The sequence below is a fragment of the Dermacentor albipictus genome, chromosome 7 (assembly GCF_038994185.2).
Source record: "Dermacentor albipictus isolate Rhodes 1998 colony chromosome 7, USDA_Dalb.pri_finalv2, whole genome shotgun sequence".
NCBI classification, from domain to species: Eukaryota; Metazoa; Arthropoda; class Arachnida; order Ixodida; family Ixodidae; genus Dermacentor; species Dermacentor albipictus.
In genome coordinates, this window is record NC_091827.1 from 88,091,256 (window position 1) to 88,111,257 (window position 20,002).

Genomic DNA, 20,002 nt, shown 5'->3' on the forward strand with positions numbered 1-20,002 from the left:
TCTATCTGTGCGCTTAGAACAACTGGCTCATGAAACTGCTATTCAACATCGAGAAATAGTCCTAATGACTCCCACTAACATTGCACCACCTTGGGAATGGCAGAATATCCAATGTGATATGTCTTTCGTCGCATTAACAAAACATGCGCCTGAGGTACAGATACGTTCACATTTCCTCGAACTCCAGGCAAAGTACTCTTGCGCGGAGTTTTATACAGACGCTTCAAAGTCTACTTATGGTGTAGCCTATGCAGCTCTCGGACCGTCATTCTCAACGTCCGGTGCACTAAATCCAAACACCAGCATTTTCACAGCAGAGGCATACGCGATTCTCTCTGCTGTGAAACATATAAAACAAACAGGTATAATAAAGGCTGTCATATTCACAGATTCATTAAGCGTTGTTAGTGGGATATCAAATCTACGAAAACACAATAACCCTATCCTTAATCAGGTCTACAACCTTCTATGCTCAGCCTACATGTCGAACCAAACAATTGTTCTTTGTTGGGTGCCTGGCCATAGAGGCCTAGAGGGCAACGTAGCTGCTGACGAAAGGGCTACATCTGTAGCTTTTTGTGATGAAGACCTCAATATACCTGTACCTTACACAGATCTTAAGCCTTTCTTACAATATAAACTACGGAAATATTGGCAAAGGCAATGGGACACTCAGGTATCCAACAAACTACACCTAATTAAACCAAAGATAGGCAACTGGATCTCTGAGAAAAAAACAAGACACCAGGAAGTACTGCTCTGTAGATTAAGAATTGGGCATACCTATAGCACCCATTCGTACATTCTTACTGGAACTGACCCTCCAACATGCACTAGGTGTGGCAGTAGACTTACAGTCCTTCATGTTCTCGTTCAGTGCCCATTATTAGAAATGGAGAGAAAAAAGTTCTTCCCTTTCTTGTACCATCATAATGTACCTTTACACCCAGTCTTCTTTTTAGGCAATGAACCTCTATTTAATTTTAAACTAGTTCTCAAGTTCTTAGAAGAAACAAATACCATAGACATTATTTGGCCAGGCTATTTGTAGCACAGCCTCTGCCTAGAGGCTGTAGCTGCAATGAAATCACTCACAGAGCACATGCCTCGCAGCCCTTGCACTGAAGGGCTCTGTAGAGGCACTGGTGCTGCTATAAATTAACATGTTTTAGTGTCTTATCGTTCTCAACGTACTTTTACAACCAAAGGACTCACTTTTCATTGACATTATTTTAATAAGTACATATTTTACACCATTTACTGCTTTTACTCGATCACCGACATATTCACCGATACTCATTGCCATCCATCACCAAATGTCATGGCGCTCTTTGGCCATTTCTGGCCCTTGCGCCAAGAAACAATATCCATCAATCATTAGTTTGTGGAGTAAGTTTCATTTCCATTCGTGGGCTATTCTCATGGGTGTTTTCCTGCTTGCAGCTGCAGTCAGCCACGGTTGACGAACCTGCGTCCCGGTACCTTTGCGGCAAAGGGACCATCCACTTCTGGAAGAACTTCATGTTCGAGCCAGAGGTAAGAGCAGCGACACAAGCACAACAGCCTGTGCATAGCTTGCCTTTTTTTTTTTGCTTGAACTTCTCTTACGCCAGTAAGCACCATACCAGGATGGCATTTGGGTACGTGGAATGTTTTTCATATAAAAAAAGGCCTACACAAAAAAGCAAGCGCCAAGCGTGTTTTGCACGTGAACATGGTGCTTTGCGTACAAAGACCTGGCGGAGTAGTATTAAAATTGTTGCCTACGAAGTATTCAACATCTGTAGCATTGCTACAGACAGCCATAAATAAGTCTTAAGAGACAGCATAATGAGCTAAGGATGTGAATCTGGATTACTAAACCCTGCAGGTGCTGTGGCACGTGCATGATGAATTGCATGTCGTTAATAGACAGTTTAAGGAAAGATTTTAACCTCTTACGTACGTTAAACGCAAGCACCTTTGCGGGACGTTACGCTACGCATCGCTTCAAGGCATTTAGTTTGCCGTTCGGGAACGCAAACGTATAAGGAAGGCGTTAAACAGCAGGGGATCTCTGCTGCCTCGTGCCGAACGTATCCAAGCCAAGTCAATTTCTTAGCAATCATCCTGCTGCTGCTATGTGGATACGTCTCATTAGGCCTACGGACGCCGGAATCGCCGAACAATTTGAGAGATTTGACGCACTATGCACTGATAACTAACGTTTCAGGTGGGTTTAGAGGAAGCGAAAGCTCGTTTCAACAGTAATTGGCGATCAGTGAGTATGAGGGCGTAGCCATCACGAGAATTGACGCTGAAGTGGGAGACCGTGGGGGGAGATATGGATGCCTCCATGTTGGACGTCGCTATTTCTTAGCGTGGGTAAACATTAAGAACGTTAAACTTGCCATATAACGTAGGTTACAATAGCACACGTAAACCACAGCAACCCAATAACGCTCGGGGCATCTGTAGTTAGGACAGCGCTATTTGAGTACGTACGTAATGCGTTTACGTTTGGTTGCAAACGATATTCTAAGCTGTCCAGTTCCTTGTAATCAATTACATTTTTGGTAGTGTTATAAATGATCTGTTACTTTTTCTGCTCCGTAAAGCTCACTGTAATTTAGTTAGTTATCGCAGCAACTAATTGCACGTGACCAGGTGGTTTATCAGCGCTTCAAGCTGCAACAGTCACCTAAGGTTTGAGCACTTGAATTAGGAAGGAAATATAGTAGAACGATCCCGATTGTGTCTCGCGGATGCGCATGTTCAGAGTGGCAAACTAGGACGCTCAGTTCTTGTCGCGCCTTCTTGTCGCTTCTGCAGATGTTGGCCAACGATATTGTCACGTGGTCGTGACGTCAAAGAACACAGTAGCAATACTGTGAACGACAAACTAACTTTTATTGGGCGAACCTGTGCCCACAAAACAGGCTACACTTATAGCACAACGATAGCGGCGAACACGCTCGGCGATCGTCGAAAATCTGATCAGCGGGTCAAGCGCGTCGGCTTTGATATAGTAGTCATCGAATGTTCCAGACTAATCGTTGGGACCCGCATGCCTTCTACAAAGTTCGACACCATTCGTGTCAAGCGATGAAATCAGATAACACAACGTTCGGCGACAACAGACAGCGGATAGAAGCATCGATAACTTTCCAGAAACTTCGGATACATGCAGGCGCGTCCCGCGCTGTGCGATAACATTTGTTCGGCGGCAAAACTTGTCGCCCGATAAAGACGAGTACACCTGTCAATACCCCCCTCTTAAATAGCAACCCGATGCTGCAACCAAACGAAAGTAATAAGTAAGCACTCATAGCAAAGAAAAAAGCAAAATAAGGAAAGTTTGTTAGCGTCCGTAAAATGGTTTAAGACGCACCACGTGGACCACTTCAGGTCGTGCGCGACGTCGCTGTGAATGCGAAAAGCCGTCTGGCACGACCTCATAGTCCAGTGCGCCAATACGTCGGATGACCTTGTAGGGTCCGAAATAGCGTCGCAATAGTTTCTCACTCAGTCCTCGTCGGCGTATCGGGGTCCATACCCAAACACGGTCGCCGGGCTGGTACTCGACGAAGCGTCCTTGTAGGTTGTAGTGTCGGCTGTCGGTCCTCTGCTGGTTCTTGATTCGCAGGCGGGCGAGCTGTCGGGCTTCTTCGGCGCGCTGGAGATAGGTAGCGACGTCAAGATTCTCTTCGTCGGTTACGTGCGGCAGCATGGCGTCGAGCGTCGTCGTCGGGTTCCTGCCGTAAACCAACTTGAACGGCGTCATCTGCGTTGTTTCCTGCACCGCCGTGTTGTAAGCGAATGTTACGTACGGCAGGACGGCATCCCAGGTCTTGTGTTCGACGTCGACATACATTGCCAGCATGTCGGCGAGGGTCTTATTCAGCCCCTCCGTAAGACCATTCGTCTGTGGGTGGTAGGCACTTGTCCTCCTGTGCCTTGTCTGACTGTATTGCAGAATGGCCTGGGTGAGCTCCGATGTAAAGGCCGTTCCTCTGTCGGTGATGAGGACTTCTGGGGCGCCATGGCGCAGCAGGATGTTTTCGACAAAGAATTTCGCTACTTCGGCGGCGCTACTTTTCGGCAGTGCTTTAGTTTCAACGAAGCGGGTGAGGTAGTCCGTCGCCACGACGATCCACTTATTTCCGGTTGTTGACGTCGGAAAGGGTCCCAACAAGTCCACCCCGATCTGCTGGAATGGTCGGCAAGGAGGCTCGATTGGCTGTAGTAATCCGGCTGGTCTTGTCGGTGGTGTCTTGCGTCGCTGACAGTCTCGGCATGTTCTGACATAACGGGTGACGGAACATGCCGAGACTGTCAGCGACGCAAGACACCACCGACAAGACCAGCCGGATTACTACAGCCAATCGAGCCAATCGGCCTATAATACCTGTCCTGTATCGTCGACAGCGTCCGAGAGAATCCAAGGTGCCCAGCGGTTGGATCGTCGTGTAAGGCGTGCAATACTTCTGGACGCAGTCCTGACGGGACAACAAGAAGGTAGTTGGCGCGCACTGGTGAGAAGTTCTTCTTTACGAGTAGGTTGTTTTGAAGCGAGAACGAAGATAATCCTCGCTTAAATGCCCTAGGGACAACGTCGATGTGCCCTTCCAAATACTCGATGAGGTTTTTCAACTCCGGGTCTGCTCGCTGCTGTTCAGCGGAGTCTTCTGTGCATAAAATGCCGAGGAAGGCGTCGTCATCTTCGTCATCTTGCGGCGGCGAGTCAATGGGGGCGCGTGATAGGCAATCGGCATCAGAGTGTTTTCGTCCGGACTTATAGGTTACAGTGATATCATATTCTTGCAGTCTTAGGCTCCACCGCGCCAGCCGTCCTGAAGGATCCTTTAAATTCGCTAGCCAACGCAAAGCGTGATGGTCGCTGACGACTTTAACTGGCCTGCCATATAGTTACGGGCGAAATTTCGCTGTAGCCCAAACGATTGCGAGGCATTCCTTTTCGGTTGCAGAATAATTGCCTTCCGCTTTTGACAACGACCGGCTAGCGTAAGCTATCACGTGTTCATGACCATCTTTTCTCTGGACTAGCACGGCACCGAGGCCTAGGCTACTGGCGTCAGTGTGGATTTCGGTATCGGCGTGCTCGTCGAAGTGCGCAAGTACGGGCGGCGACTGCATGCGTCGTTTGAGTTCTTGAAATGCGTCGGCCTGCGGCGTTTCCCACTTGAACTCGATGTCAGATTTAGTTAGCTGTGTCAGCGGCTCAGCGATACGTTAAAAGCCCTTGCCAAATCGCCTGTAGTAGGCACACATGCCAAGAAATCTACGCACTGCCTTCTTGTCGATGGGCTGCGGGAACTTTGCAATGGCAGCTGTCTTCTGTGGGTCGGGGCGAACTCCAGACTTGCTGATGACGTGGCCTAGGAATAGAAGCTCATCGTAAGCGACGCGGCACTTTTCTGGCTTCAGAGTGAGCCCTGATGACTTGATGGCCTCTAGTACTGTCGCAAGCCGCCTAAGGTGATCGTCTAAATTTTCGGCAAAGACGACGACGTCACCCAAGTAAACAAGACAGGTCTGCCACTTCAATCCTGCTAACACCGTGTCCATGACGCGCTGGAATGTTGCAGGCGCCGAGCAGAGTCCGAATGGCATGACCTTGAATGCGTAGAGGCCGTCTGGCGTGATGAAGGCAGTCTTTTCGCGATCTCTCTCGTCGACTTCTATTTGCCAGTAGCCAGACTTGAGGTCCATCGACGAGAAGTATTTAGCGTTACAGAGCCGATCCAATGCGTCGTCTATCCGTGGTAGGGGGTATACATCCTTCTTTGTGATTTTGTTCAGTCGACAATAATCGGCGCAGAAACGTAAGGTGCCGTCCTTTTTCTTCACCAAGACAACAGGGGATGCCCACGGGCTTTTCGACGGCTGGATGATATCGTCGCGCAGCATTTCGTCGACTTGTTGTCTTATAGCTTCACGTTCTCGCGGCGAAACTCGGTAAGGGCTCTGGCGGAGTGGTCGAGCGCTTTCCTCGGTTATTATGCGATGCTTGGCGACTGGTGTTTGTCGAATCCTCGAAGACGTCGAAAAGCAGCCTTTGTATCGTTGGAGCAGACTTTTGAGCTGCTGTTGCTTAATCACGGAGAGATTTGGGTTAATGTCGTAGTCTGGTTCGGGAACCATGGTCGTCGGGGTAGATGCGGCGGAATCTGAGAGGACAAACGCATTACTGGTTTCCAGAATTTCTCCGATGTACGCGATCGTCGTGCCCTTGTTGATGTGCTTGAACTCCTGGCTGAAGTTTGTCAGCAACACTTCAGTTTTCCCTCCATGCAGTCGAGCGATCCCTCTTGCGACGCGAATTTCACGGTCTAGCAGTAGACAAGTAAACCTCTTGCTTGGGCTAGTTGGTTCATGCTTGAAGTAGGTAAAGGCAAGGCGCAGAAGACCAGGACTTAGGAAGAAGAACACAAACGACAAGACGGGCGCCCGTCTTGTCGTTTGTGTTCTTCTTCCTAGGTCCTGGTCTTCTGCGCCTTGCCTTTACCTAGCAGTAGATGTTGGTCACCCTCGATGACGCCTTCTACGTCGGCAGGCGTTTTGGTGCTTACGGAAATGACAATGCTGGAGCGAGGCGGGATGCTGACTTGACTTTCGAGCACACTTAAGGCACGGTGACTACTAGAGCTCTCCGGTGGTATCGCTCGATCTTCCGACAGCGTTATCGACTTCGATTTCAGGTCAATGATTGCGCCGTGTTGGTTCAGGAAGTCCATGCCGAAAATGACGTCTCGCGAACACTGTTGCAGGATAACGAAGGTGGCAGGGTAAGTCCGGTCATGAACGGTAATTCTTGCCGTGCAGATTCCAGTTGGCGTAATGAGGTGTCCTCCAGCGGTCCGAATTTGGGGACCCTCCCATGCAGTCTTAACCTTCTTTAACTGGGCGGCGATGTGTCCACTCATTACAGAGTAATCGGCCCCTGTGTCGACTAAGGCAGTGACTGCGTGGCCGTCTAGAAGTACGTCGAGGTCGGTGGTTCTTTGTCTGGCGTTGCAGTTACGATGTCGGCGATCGAAGCCACTTGGGGCTGCGACGAAGGCACGACCTTGCGCAGTTCTTCGCGCACAATGGCCCTGATGGTCTCCTGAAGGTCGCCGGAATCCAGTCCTTGGATGGCGTACTGCGGCGTGAGCCCCTGGCGGTTATATTGCCGGGTGCGCATCTCCGGAGTTTTCTCTATCGTCGATGCCTCTGCAGAAAACTCAGCTACGGTCTTCGGCGGGTGACGAATAAGTCCTGCGAGAAGTTCTTGCTTGACGCCCCGCATCAGGAAGCGGTCTTTTTTCTCCTCTGACATTTCCGGGTCGGCGTGCCGGAAAAGACGGGCCATCTCCTCCGTGAAGATCGCGATCGTCTCGTTTGGCAGCTGCACTCTGGTTTCTAGTAGTGCTTGGGCTCGCTCTTTTCGTACGACGCTTGTAAACGTTCGTAAGAAGCCGCCTCGGAACAGGTCCCATGTCGTTAAAGTGGCTTCTCGATTCTCGAACCAGGTCCTGGCGGTGTCTTCCAGTGCGAAATAGACATGCCGCAGCTTGTCGTCGCTGTCCCAACAGTTAAACGTAGCGACCCTCTCATACGTCTCGAGCCAGGTTTCCGGGTCCTCGAATGTTGATCCGCGGAACGTCGGAGGGTCCCTGGGCTGCTGCAGCACGATGGGGGACGCTGGGGCTACCATTGGGGTTGCCTTGTCCACAATCTTTTTGGTCTTCTCAGGTAGAAGTCCGTGCTCCGGGGGCAGTCCTTGCAGTCGGCGGCTAGCATGCTGGTCTTGGACGACGTTGGTTTTGTCGTCGGGCTTCGGGCTTGGATCGCGGCTTTGCGGGGGCGTTCGGTACATAAACGCACAAGCACCTCCACCAGATGTCACGTGGTCGTGACGTCAAAGAACACAGTAGCAATACTGTGAACGACAAACTAACTTTTATTGGGCGAACCTGTGCCCACAAAACAGGCTACACTTATAGCACAACGATAGCGGCGAACACGCTCGGCGATAGTCGAAAATCTGATCAGCGGGTCAAGCGCGTCGGCTTTTATACAGTAGTCATCGAATGTTCCAGACTAATCGTTGGGACCCGCATGCCTTCTACAAAGTTCGACACCATTCGTGTCAAGCGATGAAATCAGATAACACAATGTTCGGCGACAACAGACAGCGGATAGAAGCATCGATAACTTTCCAGAAACTTCGGATACATGCAGGCGCGTCCCGCGCTGTGCGATAACATTTGTTCGGCGGCAAAACTTGTCGCCCGATAAAGACAAGTACACGTGTCAATATGAACCGCGGCTGCTATGGCTCGATCGTGATGGCCACTTCAGACGTTCGTTGCAAAAAATCGCCTAAAGACGGTTTCTTTAGCTTTTAGTTGGTTCCATCGGGAACGCTTTCCCTGAGCTCCAGCAGCAATGAAGCGCCCTGCTTCATAGAGGACCGAAACTCAAGCATCGCAGCATTTAGCAAACAGAATCTTGTGCACAGTGTTTCATACGTTACGACACCACCCTTCCCTCCAGCGTGCGCGTCTTGGGAGTTTTCAGTGTAGCTGCCGATATCTTTACAAGAAAAACAAAGATGGCTGACGAAAACGTCGAAAAGTATTTGTTATCGAAAGTAACGTGCTAATGCAGAGGACGCATTGGAAGAGGCAATCCAGATCGTCTTATTTGGTGCGTATTTTGTCAACCTTAACAATAATTTGGAGGACTCTTAAGCTTCGCCTTTAAAAGTGGAACGCGACAGTATTCAAATATTCCTTACTGCTTCTCACACTTCCCGGCAACTGCAGCTAGTGTAACCGTAATGTTTACCGGGAAGTGCTGGCGGCGAACGCTATGCTTGGTCTGTGCACGAAACTTCAGAGAGGGACCACCCTGGGTTCTTGCAAGAGTGGCAACGGCTGAATTCGACCATAACGCCGACGTCACTCTGCTAGATTTCTTTTTAGTTTTCGCGTAACAGAATTATGTTGTCTCGTATATTGAAATTACCATCCGATGCTATCGTGTCTGTAGGTTGTAAGTATACTTTACAATTTTTCTGGGTATCTTGACAACTTCAATTAGTTCAGTAGTTTCCTTGCTCCACATTGAGGGCCTGCGTGGCTGGGTATGCGTGGTTGGGTTTGCGTGGTTCAGAATAACTTTTGCCGAAAAGACGGTCGACACTGGATGCGGAACGCCGGTGCCAGATTTTCTGCGACACAAGACCCATAACGCTATCACGTTAACGGTTGTGGCAGGGAAGTAGAAAAGGAGTAATCGAGTGCTTTTTACCAGTTTCTCAATTACTTTGTCAGTAATTGGCCACTGCAACCAGTTACATATTTAATGTAGTAATTTTAATCCGTTTCTTTTCTTCGGTTATGCCTATAGAAGTCTGCGTGCTGTACAGGGCAAAAGGGAGCGTGTGCACTAAGCTTATTGCAAGCAAAATTATTGGTGTCACATTGTTGTGCTGAGGATATATTTCTTCGTGTGGTATCACTAGTGAAAGACAAAATTTTGCGTAGACTGCGTTAGCCACCCAGGTCGATAATTTTCAAACGTCTCTTTCTTTACATTTTTGAAAAGTTGTTGCACGTCGTCCACACCACTGTGTAAACATCGTAACTATGCGTAAAGCCAGGTCCACGTGAAATAACGTGTTATTGGGCTAGTTGGTTGATGCTTTGTGAAGCCGTTTTACGTAAGTAAAATGAACAGAAAGGACATAAGACCGGACACCGGCAGCGACCCTATAGTGTTCGGCCTTGAGTCCTTTGTGCTTGTTTTAATTTACGCTACAATTGTTTCACCATATCCACATGCTGCGGTTTGCCTCCGATTTTGGCCGCACTTCCGCAGAAACCTGACCTGTGCAGTAGCTGCGTTCTGCACAATTCTGACTGGTTCAAAAATTATTTGGCAATTCGGAATGTTTCCACCTTCAAACTTCTGAAGTTTGCGAATGGGGAAAACATGCCGTGTACAGATTTAAGCAATACTTTTTTTTATTTCGTTACATTATTAATAAAATAGTTTACACTAGAGTGACTTCATAAGGCGTATCATTCAAGCGTACCTCAGCAAGCAGAAGTTATTTTTCGCTCACTCTACTCCGGAACGTGCCGATTCGTCACTAACTTTTTCATTTCGGCACGGCCACATATAACGTCATATTGATGATGCTTACGCGGTTGACCTATTTCTTGACAAAGAACAAGGTCAGAATTCGTAATTAGCTCTACGAATAACAGAGTGGCCCTAGCTTTCCTAATTCCAATATTGTAGGAGAGCCGTCTTTCTTTTTATCGTTTCTAGAAAGTCGTTTCTAGAAACGGACGCATTGCGTTAGAAGCAATATTGCAAAGTTAACATTCTGTGTATTTTTATATTTCGAGTTCTTATTAATATTTTGCTTCGATCTGATCCGCTGCTTTCAGTCATCGTGTAGCTATTCTTTCTCTTTGATATTCATAACGTTCTACGCATTCAATTCGAAGTGCCGAATTTACATAATGTATTTGTACTTCACGAATGAGTGACTAACGTGGCACTACTATGCTACTACTGAATAAAACTGTGTTAAATTTTATTCGCGATAATATTTCACTCATGCTCTTTATCTTGCAGTGCATCCGCACTTCATTATTTAGTCACGTTATTTATTTGTACTTGGTTTCGTGCTTGTTTCCCGCCGAACTGCCTGCTCTTGTTTATTCTCTTTCCACTTTGCTTCTGTAACCAAAGAACACTTTCTCTATGGACCACCTCACCCGCCGGGTGGTGGTGTGGCTACGATATTGCGCTGCTGGGTGACGTCATAACCATCAGCAACTTGTCGAGACGGTGTGTCCTATTCCGGCCGCATTTCGTTGTGGGCGAAATACAAGAATTCTCGTCTACTCGACAATTAGGGACACGATAGACAACTCCAGGTGGCCACAATTAATGCTGAGATCAGACACTACGGCGTGCTCCGTAATCAGATCGCGGTTTCGGCACGTAATACTTTAAGAATTATTTTTATAGACCATCCCGGTTTCTGACTTTGCAGCTATTTGCCACACCTCTCCAGTGTCTCTCAGGGTTTACATGCATTATTGACCCTCCGCTGCGGCTTCCCCCAGATCCATCAGTATACAAAAATAAGTAAAATAAGAATAAAAATTATTTTTATGAGCTTGTCTTAATTTTCAACCTTGTAACAAATGAAATTTGGGAAATTTTGGGCGTTTTACGTGCGTATTTAATATTACGCTGCTGCTTGGCTACATAATCCATTTTTATTGTTATTGTCTCATGCTAGTGATAGCAGGTATCGGAGGTTGCGTCTTTGCTACACTTCAGTGCGTGTTTATCTTAAATCTAATTGTCGTGGCGTTGTCTTTTTCACTATGTTTAAATGTGTCGCTTGCGCAGTGTTGTTCTTTTCCTATTTATGTATTGTTCAGAAAAATAGAGACGAGGCGACGAATATACTGCCGAGTGAATGTACACAGTCACCTGTAAAAAAGTGGTGAGGACTTTTTTTGTGTTTAGCTTTGTGTGTGCTTTCGGTGGCCATTCATGTGGAACGAACTTAATGAAATTATTTGAATGAATTGAACTAAACTTCAAGTCCATAGATTATATATATATTGTTACAAGCACGGGGAAAAGGGGTTTATTTAGGCGTGCGAGAACAGGAACGGCAGGCTGCGAAGAACAGGAATGGCCGCTGCACAGTCTTCGTTCTCCTCTTCCCCTCTCTTCTTGATCCCCGCGTCCCTTTGACGCGCTTGGACGTAACATACCTCCCCTCGCAGACAAAGCCCCCTGGGCGAGTCAACTAGCTTGTCGTGGCGTGCATGATTTCAACCGTGCGACATGTGCGACTTGTGTCCTAGCAGAGCGTCTACCAGTGTTCGTGAGGCGCGCGAGAGTATAGTTCACTTCGCTGACTTTGTCGATAACAACATACGGTCCATCGTAGTTTGCCAGCAGCTTTTGACACAAACCGCGCTTCCTTGTGGGAGTCCAAAGCCAAACGAGATCACCAGGGTGATATGTAACAGGCCGATGTCGTGCGTCGTAGCGGGCTTTTGAGTTTTCTTGTGATGCCAAAGTCCGAAGACGCGCAAGTCGCCGAGCCTCTTCAGCGAGGCATAGCGTATCGGCGACCGTAGGATTGTCGTGGTGGTAAAAAGGGAGGACAGTGTCGAGCGTATACCGGGGCGGCCGAGCATATAGAAGGAAGAAGGGGCTGTAGCCGGTTGTCTCGTGCTTGGCGGTGTTGTAGGCGTTAGTAATAAACGGTAGAACTTCATCCCAATTCTTGTGATCGGACGCAACATACATGGAAAGCATATTGGTGATTGTTCGATTAGTGCGCTCAGTGAGGCCGTTCGTTTGCGGATGATACGGCGTCGAGTGCCGGAGGTGCGAGTTACATAAACGCACAAGTTCTTCCACGATATCCGCCGTGAATTGACGTCCCCGGTCACTTATGATAACACCAGGCGGTCCATGTCGTAGAACAATAGCGTAAAGTAAGAAAAGCGACACTTCGGTGGCAGTTGCTGATGGTATAGCCGCCGTCTCGCAATAGCGTGTGAAATAGTCGGCGCAGACAATTATCCAGCGGTTCCCCTTAGATGACTTTGGAAAAGGGCCTAACAGATCAATTCCAACTTGCCGAAAGGGTGAGCTGGAAGGCGGCACAGGTTGAAGGAGACCAGATGAGGCAGTGGTTGGGCGTTTCCGACGTTGGCACTGTATGCAGCTGGCGACATAAAACTCAACCGAATGTCGCATCCTGGGCCAGTAAAAGCGTTCTTGAATGCGATAAAGTGTGCGCACAGTGCCTAAGTGACCGGGGGTAGGGTCATCGTGCATAGCCTGAAGGATTGCTGGCCGGAGACGCTCCGGCACCACTAGAAGGAAGCGTGCACCCGTGCTTGAGTTGTTCCTTTTGTACAGAAGCCCGTCACGTACACAGTAGCTGCTTGTTGCACTTGAATGGGCAGAAGTAAAGAGTGGCGCCAATTTAGTGTCTGTCCGTTGTTCTGCTTTGAACGCATCGATATCCGGAAATGCGGGTGTCACAGAAGCGACGAGATGATCAAAATCGTTTGCGTCGCAGTCCGTCGTGGCAAGCGGCATACGGGAAAGGCAGTCTGCGTCAGCGTGTTTTCGGCCACTCTTGTAGGAAACAGTGAAGTTATATTCCTGCAACCTCAAAGCCCAGCGCGCAAGGCGACCACAATGGTCGCGAAGGTTCACGAGCCAGCACAGGAAATGGTGGTCTGTGACAACTTGGAATGGGCGTCCGTACAAGTACGAGCGAAATCGCTGAACCGCAAAGATTACAGCGAGGCATTCTTGCTCTGTCACCGTGTAATTCCGTTCAGGTTTGCTTAATGAGCGGCTTGCATAAGCGATCACGTGCTGACGGTCGTCATAGCGTTGGACCAATACGGCACCCAGACCAACACCACTAGCATCTGTGTGGATTTCTGTCGGCGCAGTAGGATTGAAGTGGCGAAGGATAGGTCGGGAAGTTAACAGGAACTTCAGCTGACGAAATGCAGAATCGCACTCGGGTGTCCACTCAAACCGTGCGTCTTTATGTAGCAGATTTGTCAGAGGATAAGCGACGTCAGCAAAACCAGGAATAAATCGGCGAAAGTAAGAGCAAAGACCCAGAAAAGTACGAAGTTGCTTCACTGACTGCGGTGCACTGAATGCCTCGACAGCTGCCGTCTTGAGGGGATCAGACCGGATAACGTCGTTGTCAACAAGGTGACCGAGCACAAGGGTTTGACGGTCACCAAAGTTACATTTCTTGGAGTTCAGAACCAGGCCAGCGTTTTTGATGCAGTCGAGGACAATATCCAGGCGCGTATTGTGCTCATTGAATGTGCGCCCGAATATAACAACGTCGTCAAGATAGCACATACAAATGTTCCACTTTAACCCACGCAGAATGGTGTCCATGAACCTTTCAAAGGTTGCTGGAGCGTTGCACAACCCAAATGGCATCACATTGAATTAGAATAATCCATCCGGGGTTATGAAGGCTGTTTTCTCTTTGTCTGCCGGGTGTATAGGGATTTGCCAATATCCTGAGCGCAGGTCCACTGAAGAAAAATAAGAGGCCGAATGCAGGCAATCAATTGCATCATCAATCCGGGGCAGAGGGTAGACATCCTTCTTAATCACGGCATTTAATCTTCGATAATCTACGCAAAATCTCCAGTTACCGTCTTTCTTTCTGACAAGTATGACCGGAGCTGCCCAAGGACTCGAGGACTCTTGTATTATTCCATTTTTCATCATGTCACTCACTTGTTCCCCGATTACCTTCCGCTCGTTAGGCGACACGCGATAAGGCTTTTGCCTGATCGGGCGCGCAGATCCCGTATCTATAGTATGGCGTGTTCGTGACTCGGGAATCGAGAACGCTTTGTCCGGCTGCGCAAAGTCAAACACTGACAGATGCTTAGAAAGCGTATCCACCAAGGTATTGCGCTCCCTTGTGCTGAGTGACTTGTTTATCATAGACAGAAGCTTTTTGTCTGAGACGTGGCGAAGGTCAGCAGGTTCACACGGCGGATCTGTTAGTACGGCTACGGACGAGGACGAGTATTCTGTAAAGTAGGCGAGTTTCAGGCCGTCTGGAAGCAGGACAGGTTCTGCCGAGCAGTTGGCCGTCCACAAGCCAGCACGCCCCTTGCCGATGGATACCACACAATGAGGGACGAGGACAGGAACGGCAGGCTGCGAAGAACAGGAATGGCAGCTGCACAGTCTTCGTTCTCCTCTTCCCCTCTATTCTTGATCCCCGCGTCCCTTTGACGCGCTTGGACGTAACAATATATAATGGTGCGCACCTTGTTTTAGGCACGAAGTAGCTTCCACTTTGATTGTTGGCTGTTGTCTTTTGAGTCTATCTGCGCACGTCATTTGCGTTTGGTTGTTTATTGCTGTTCCTCCTTATATATTTCTTATTCGGCAGCCTCTGATTAATCGCGCAAACGCGTTTTTCCTCAGCCGTACCAGATTGCATCCTGTCAGAAAAATATTCTTGTGTCCGAGTGACGACTTTCTTTTTAGTGGGAAAAGAACGAAAAGGGGAACCGAGGGGCTCTACACTTTGTTAGACGATATTAGGCAAATAACTGAGTGAGAGAAAGCACAGTAGATGTTAACTAATTTTTTATTGAAATGTACAAAATAATAGGGAAGAGGAAGACGGAAGTGAACGAAAACACCGCTTGGGGGCGCACGTGGAAGCCGAACCCATACCTGCCGCATTATGCGTGCTTCCCCGGCTTCACTGTCTGTCTGCTTCGTATGATTCTTTCTCATGTGCGCATTACCGTATGCTACAACTATCAAGCTTTCGAACAAGCTTGGTGGAATTCGTACCAAGCGTAACGAGGGACCGCATTCGTCCTTCTCCCCGCAGGGCCGCCCTTACATCCGGGTGACCCACGACATCAGCATCGAGGAGGTGCTGACCATCTTCACCCGCGAGTGGAAGTTCACGCTTCCCCGCATCGTGCTCGTGGTCATATCGAGCCTGGCCACTTGGCAGGAGTGGAGCGCCCCGAGGCAGCTAGAGAACCTCAAGGAGGGACTCATCAAGGTGCGTGCGTGTTCCCGCGTGCAGATGGCGCTTCCGCTGTTATACGTGGGACTGAGGTAGGGGTGCCCTTTGTCCCCGCTGCTGTTTATGATGTACACGGTGAGGATGGAGAGGGCGCTAGAAGGAAGTAATATCGGGTTTAACCTCTCAAACAAGCAGGCGGGTACAGAAATAGAGCAGCAGCTCCCAGGTTTATTTTATGCGGACGACACTGTGTTGCTAGCTAACAAGCAAAGTGATTTGCAATGTCTGGCCAATATCTGTGGGCAGGAAGGCAACAATTTAGGTTTGAAATTTAGTGTTAGAAAATCAGGTTTTGTGGTATTCAATGAAAACAGTGAACAGACAGTGGAGATACAGGGCCAGGAACCACCTCGGGTAACATAATATAAATACCTTGGTATATGGATAGACGAAGGCAATGGATATATGGAAACACAGGAAAAAACAATAACAGTGAATGGGAACAGAAATGCACCATAATGAAACACAGAGCGCTATGGGGATGCAATAGGTACAAGGTCCTCCGAGGTATGTGGAAAGGCGTAATGGTTCCAGGACTTACTTTCGGAAATGCGGTTGTTTGCTTTAAATCGGGTACAATCAGGACTCGATCGATGGGAACCAAAGGTCAGTGGGTCGCCTCGCATTGAGCGCTCACGGGAAGACTACAAATGAAGGTGTGCATGGTGATATGGGCTAGACTAGTTTTGAAGTGAGGGAATCTTGCAGTAAAATTGAGTATGAAGAACGGCTGAGGAATATGGAAGAAAGTAAATAGGCTGGGAGAGTGTTCAGGTATCTGTACAGGGAAAACATTGATTCACAGTGGAGTAAAAGAACTAGGAGTAGGGTGGGCAACACAGCAACAAAGAAGGTCAAGCGGAAACTTAGAGAGGCTGAAATAATCTCATGGGTGGCGGCAATGGAAAAGAAACCTTTCATGAGTAACTACTTAAGAGGAAAAAACGAAATCAGGAAAGAAACAGTGTATGATAACTCAAAGGGAAGCTCATTACTTTTCGAAGTGAGATTTGGATGCCTTAGAACACGCGCCTATGAAGCGAGATATAAGAAATACGAAGAAGCATGTGCTTGCTGCGGTAAAGTTAAGGGAACTATGGAGCATGTTTTATTGGAATGTAAAGACTTCTACCTAGCGGTCAATTTAGGCACCACTGGCCTCCTTGAAGCCTTTGGGTTCAGCTGGAGCAGCTGAAAAATAAACATGTCCGCAATAGGCATTAGTAAGAAGCGATTGGAGGATTGGTGGAAGAAGAGTAGGAAACCGACAAAAAACGGAGACTTACAAAAGCACAGTTCGCATAGGGGATCAGAAAATTTGGGTGTGGTGGTTCATAGTGTTTTTCCCCCTTTTTTATTGTTTAACATAGGTAGGACATTAGGCAGTATAATACCAAGAGCTTGGTGGCGCAGCCTACCGCCCCGTTCGAAAGGGGACGCTCATAACATCCATCCATCCATCCATCCATCCATCCATGGGCAAATTTGGTTGTGGGAGTTCATAGTGTTCTCTTTCTTTTTTTTTCCTTTTTTAACCTAGGTAGTACGTAAGGCAGAATAATAGCAAGACCTTGGTGGCGCAACCCACTGCCCCTTTCCAAAGGGGACGCTCATAACATCCATCCATCCATCCATCCTTCCATGGGTAACTCGTGTTTTGTCAAAACGCTGTCCGATGATGCTAGCTCTGTTGAAATAGCCGTTATCGTCGCGTTATTTCTGTGTTTCAATAGAGCAAAGCCTCAAGCGCGTGTTTGCACCACTGAGGCACCGTCACTTAAGGCGTGCCGCCTGCAAAACCTATAAAGCTTATTGGCGGAGCTTATTGAGGGCTTAAAGCAGCTTGTGGTGGCTTAGCAACGGGATGTTCCGCTAATCGTGTATAATATATATAAACATAATAATTTTTTTAAGATCTTCTAAATGCGATCATACGTGGGCCACGTCATCCTGTGACGTCGATTGCAAACGAAATCGCACAAATTACGGCGGGAAATCGATATCCCAAAAGAGGGCCGTACAAGTAGCGCGCTGGTAAATCGCGGTGTGAATAGAATGTAGGAGCTAGTTCATGGTACTTAATAACGCTCGTCTTAAAAAAAAAACAGAATGTGCCGCGTAACATTGGCCTGTTTTAACTTATATGACACGATGCGCCATTATGCGAGCCATGCCCACCAGTTGCATAACAGACGTCACGGATTGTTTCCTTCACAACGTCATCCTACGCCACGGCAGCTCCTCACGTACTGCGGTCGTTGCATCTTGTCTAAAGTCATCGGCGACAGCCTCCGCTCATTGTCTCCTGAGCATCAAGAAACGCGCCAGGAACGCCCTTTCCCTTAGACGCTGACTGAGTTAGACCGCAAGACACTTTGAAGCATTGCTGTTTTTTCTACTATTACTACACTCTGCGCGACTACTGGTACTACTTTTCAACAGTTATTGAAATAGGTGTCCAGGTTACCCGCCATATGGTCTACGGAATTACTGATAAAGGAAATTATTCCTAAATGTCCTCACTGGAACGTTCTTAAGAGCACAATTCGTTAAAGCGAACTTTTCTAACCATGGTAGGCCTAAAACGGCATAGTATGACACCAATACACTTCCAAGCACTACCGTCTTTGCTATAATACTTATATTTGTCCAACCTGCCAGCCACATTTTCATCCCCTTTCACAATAAATGTGCGTCGCCAAGAGGTCAATTTCTTTAATAACGCAAACTTTCCTACCCTTTTTATGCCTGCTTTCCTAACCATGACGGGGGCACAAAAGCAGCAAAATATCGCCACCTCGCGAATTTTGCGTGACGATTGTGTGACGTACGCACGTAAGATAGAGTTCCACTGGAGCCTGGCATAACACACTTTCTAGTAAAAAAAAGGTAATCGTAAAAACAGATGCAGGAATGTACAACGTATGAGGAAATATAATGTGATAGTTACGAGACAGCAGGGGTGTACAAGACCAATCGGTTCGTTCTTCCAACAAATGCCCACACAAATTTTTGTGGGATCCCCGATATGTGTTGATAGGATTATTGGATATAGATGCGTGGGTTTAATACGGTTGCTTTATCGGGTCTCAAAGTGCGTTTATCGCAGTTATTACGGTAAGCGGAGCGCTCTAAGCGTAGCTCTGGAACTCAAGTTTCCGTAAATAAATTGAGATGATGACGACTGCCACCAAAGTAGTTCAAGTGAATGGGGTCATTGTCAGATCAATTTCCTCGTTCTCTCATGGTGTTTGTGTACTGGGGCGTTTGCAGATGTCACCTCGTAGGTAGAAAATAGTAAACGGCATGACGCGTAGAGCTTGAATTCCTTAACGGGATACAACTTCATGTCTCCATATCATTGGGAGTAGACACTGAAAAAAGATTAATCGCCTTCGACTACTATGGCATTATTTTACAACTTTATTTACAATTCTTTGACAGAAAACTGGGACCATTCACCAAGTTTTTCGTTCTTAAGTGCTCTTGGCCCTGGCCGCCTTCGCTAATGATACGTCCAGCGTAACGATTGGCTGGAATTTGCTCTTACGAAAAATTCCACCGTAAGAGTGTCTTGTGAATACGAGCCCTGGTGCATTAATTATCAGCGCCGAATAACGACGCAGTCAGCTATATTGCATCTTCTGAAATGCCTGAGAAGAAACGCAGTGCGTAGACAGTAAAGGATGTCACCTGGCCAGCTTTAATTCACAGTCGGCGCTGTCGCGCTTTCGTGGCAGGCGGCAAACACGACCGCCATGTGGATCCTGACGAACGGCATCAACACGGGCATCGCCAAGGACATCGGCTCGTGGGTGAACGAGGAGCTGGTGCAGCGGCTCATCATGCGCTGCCACCGGCACCCGCACACCGACTTCGAGAAGTTGCCGCCACTCTGCCTGCTGGGCATCGTGCGCGAGGACCTCCTCACATGCGCCGACAAGTTCGAGGCCAGCAAGGTGCGCTTGTGACGTCGTCACCGCTGCGAGCGACGCGAGTCGGCGTCTCGCGTCACCACTTGTGTTCTCGCGTAGATTGTTTGCTGTGACGCCGACGCGGCAGCCACCTTGGGTGCGAGCACGCAAGGAAACCGCGTAAGCAGGAAACGTGAGAGATTGAGAGGCGCGAATTCTACCGAACGACAAATCCATAACAGTGAGAATACGGTAAAAAATGGCCGCCGTCAAAAGCAAAAAAATGACGTACATGTAATAATATGGTGCACTGACATCATCGTGTACGCCAGGTTTGTTTACTAGCGCGTCGAGAAGGTGCGGGAAAATGTACACGCACCTTGTACCCGCTATCGATGGCGTGGGGACTCTCTCACTTATTAGCCCC

General features: G+C 48.1%; 1 protein-coding gene across 3 annotated transcripts in view; it reads left to right on the forward strand.

Moving 5' to 3' along the window:
• Positions 1-20,002, forward strand: part of LOC135899688 (transient receptor potential cation channel subfamily M member-like 2) — a 157,548-nt gene that overhangs the window by 9,441 nt on the left and 128,105 nt on the right. For all 3 annotated transcript variants that reach the window (XM_065429019.1, XM_065429017.1, XM_065429020.1), the window contains exons 2-4: positions 1,444-1,536; positions 15,458-15,637; positions 19,402-19,620. In XM_065429019.1, the coding sequence (XP_065285091.1) occupies positions 1,444-1,536; positions 15,458-15,637; positions 19,402-19,620 (492 nt within the window). The remainder of the gene's footprint in view (positions 1-1,443; positions 1,537-15,457; positions 15,638-19,401; positions 19,621-20,002) is intronic.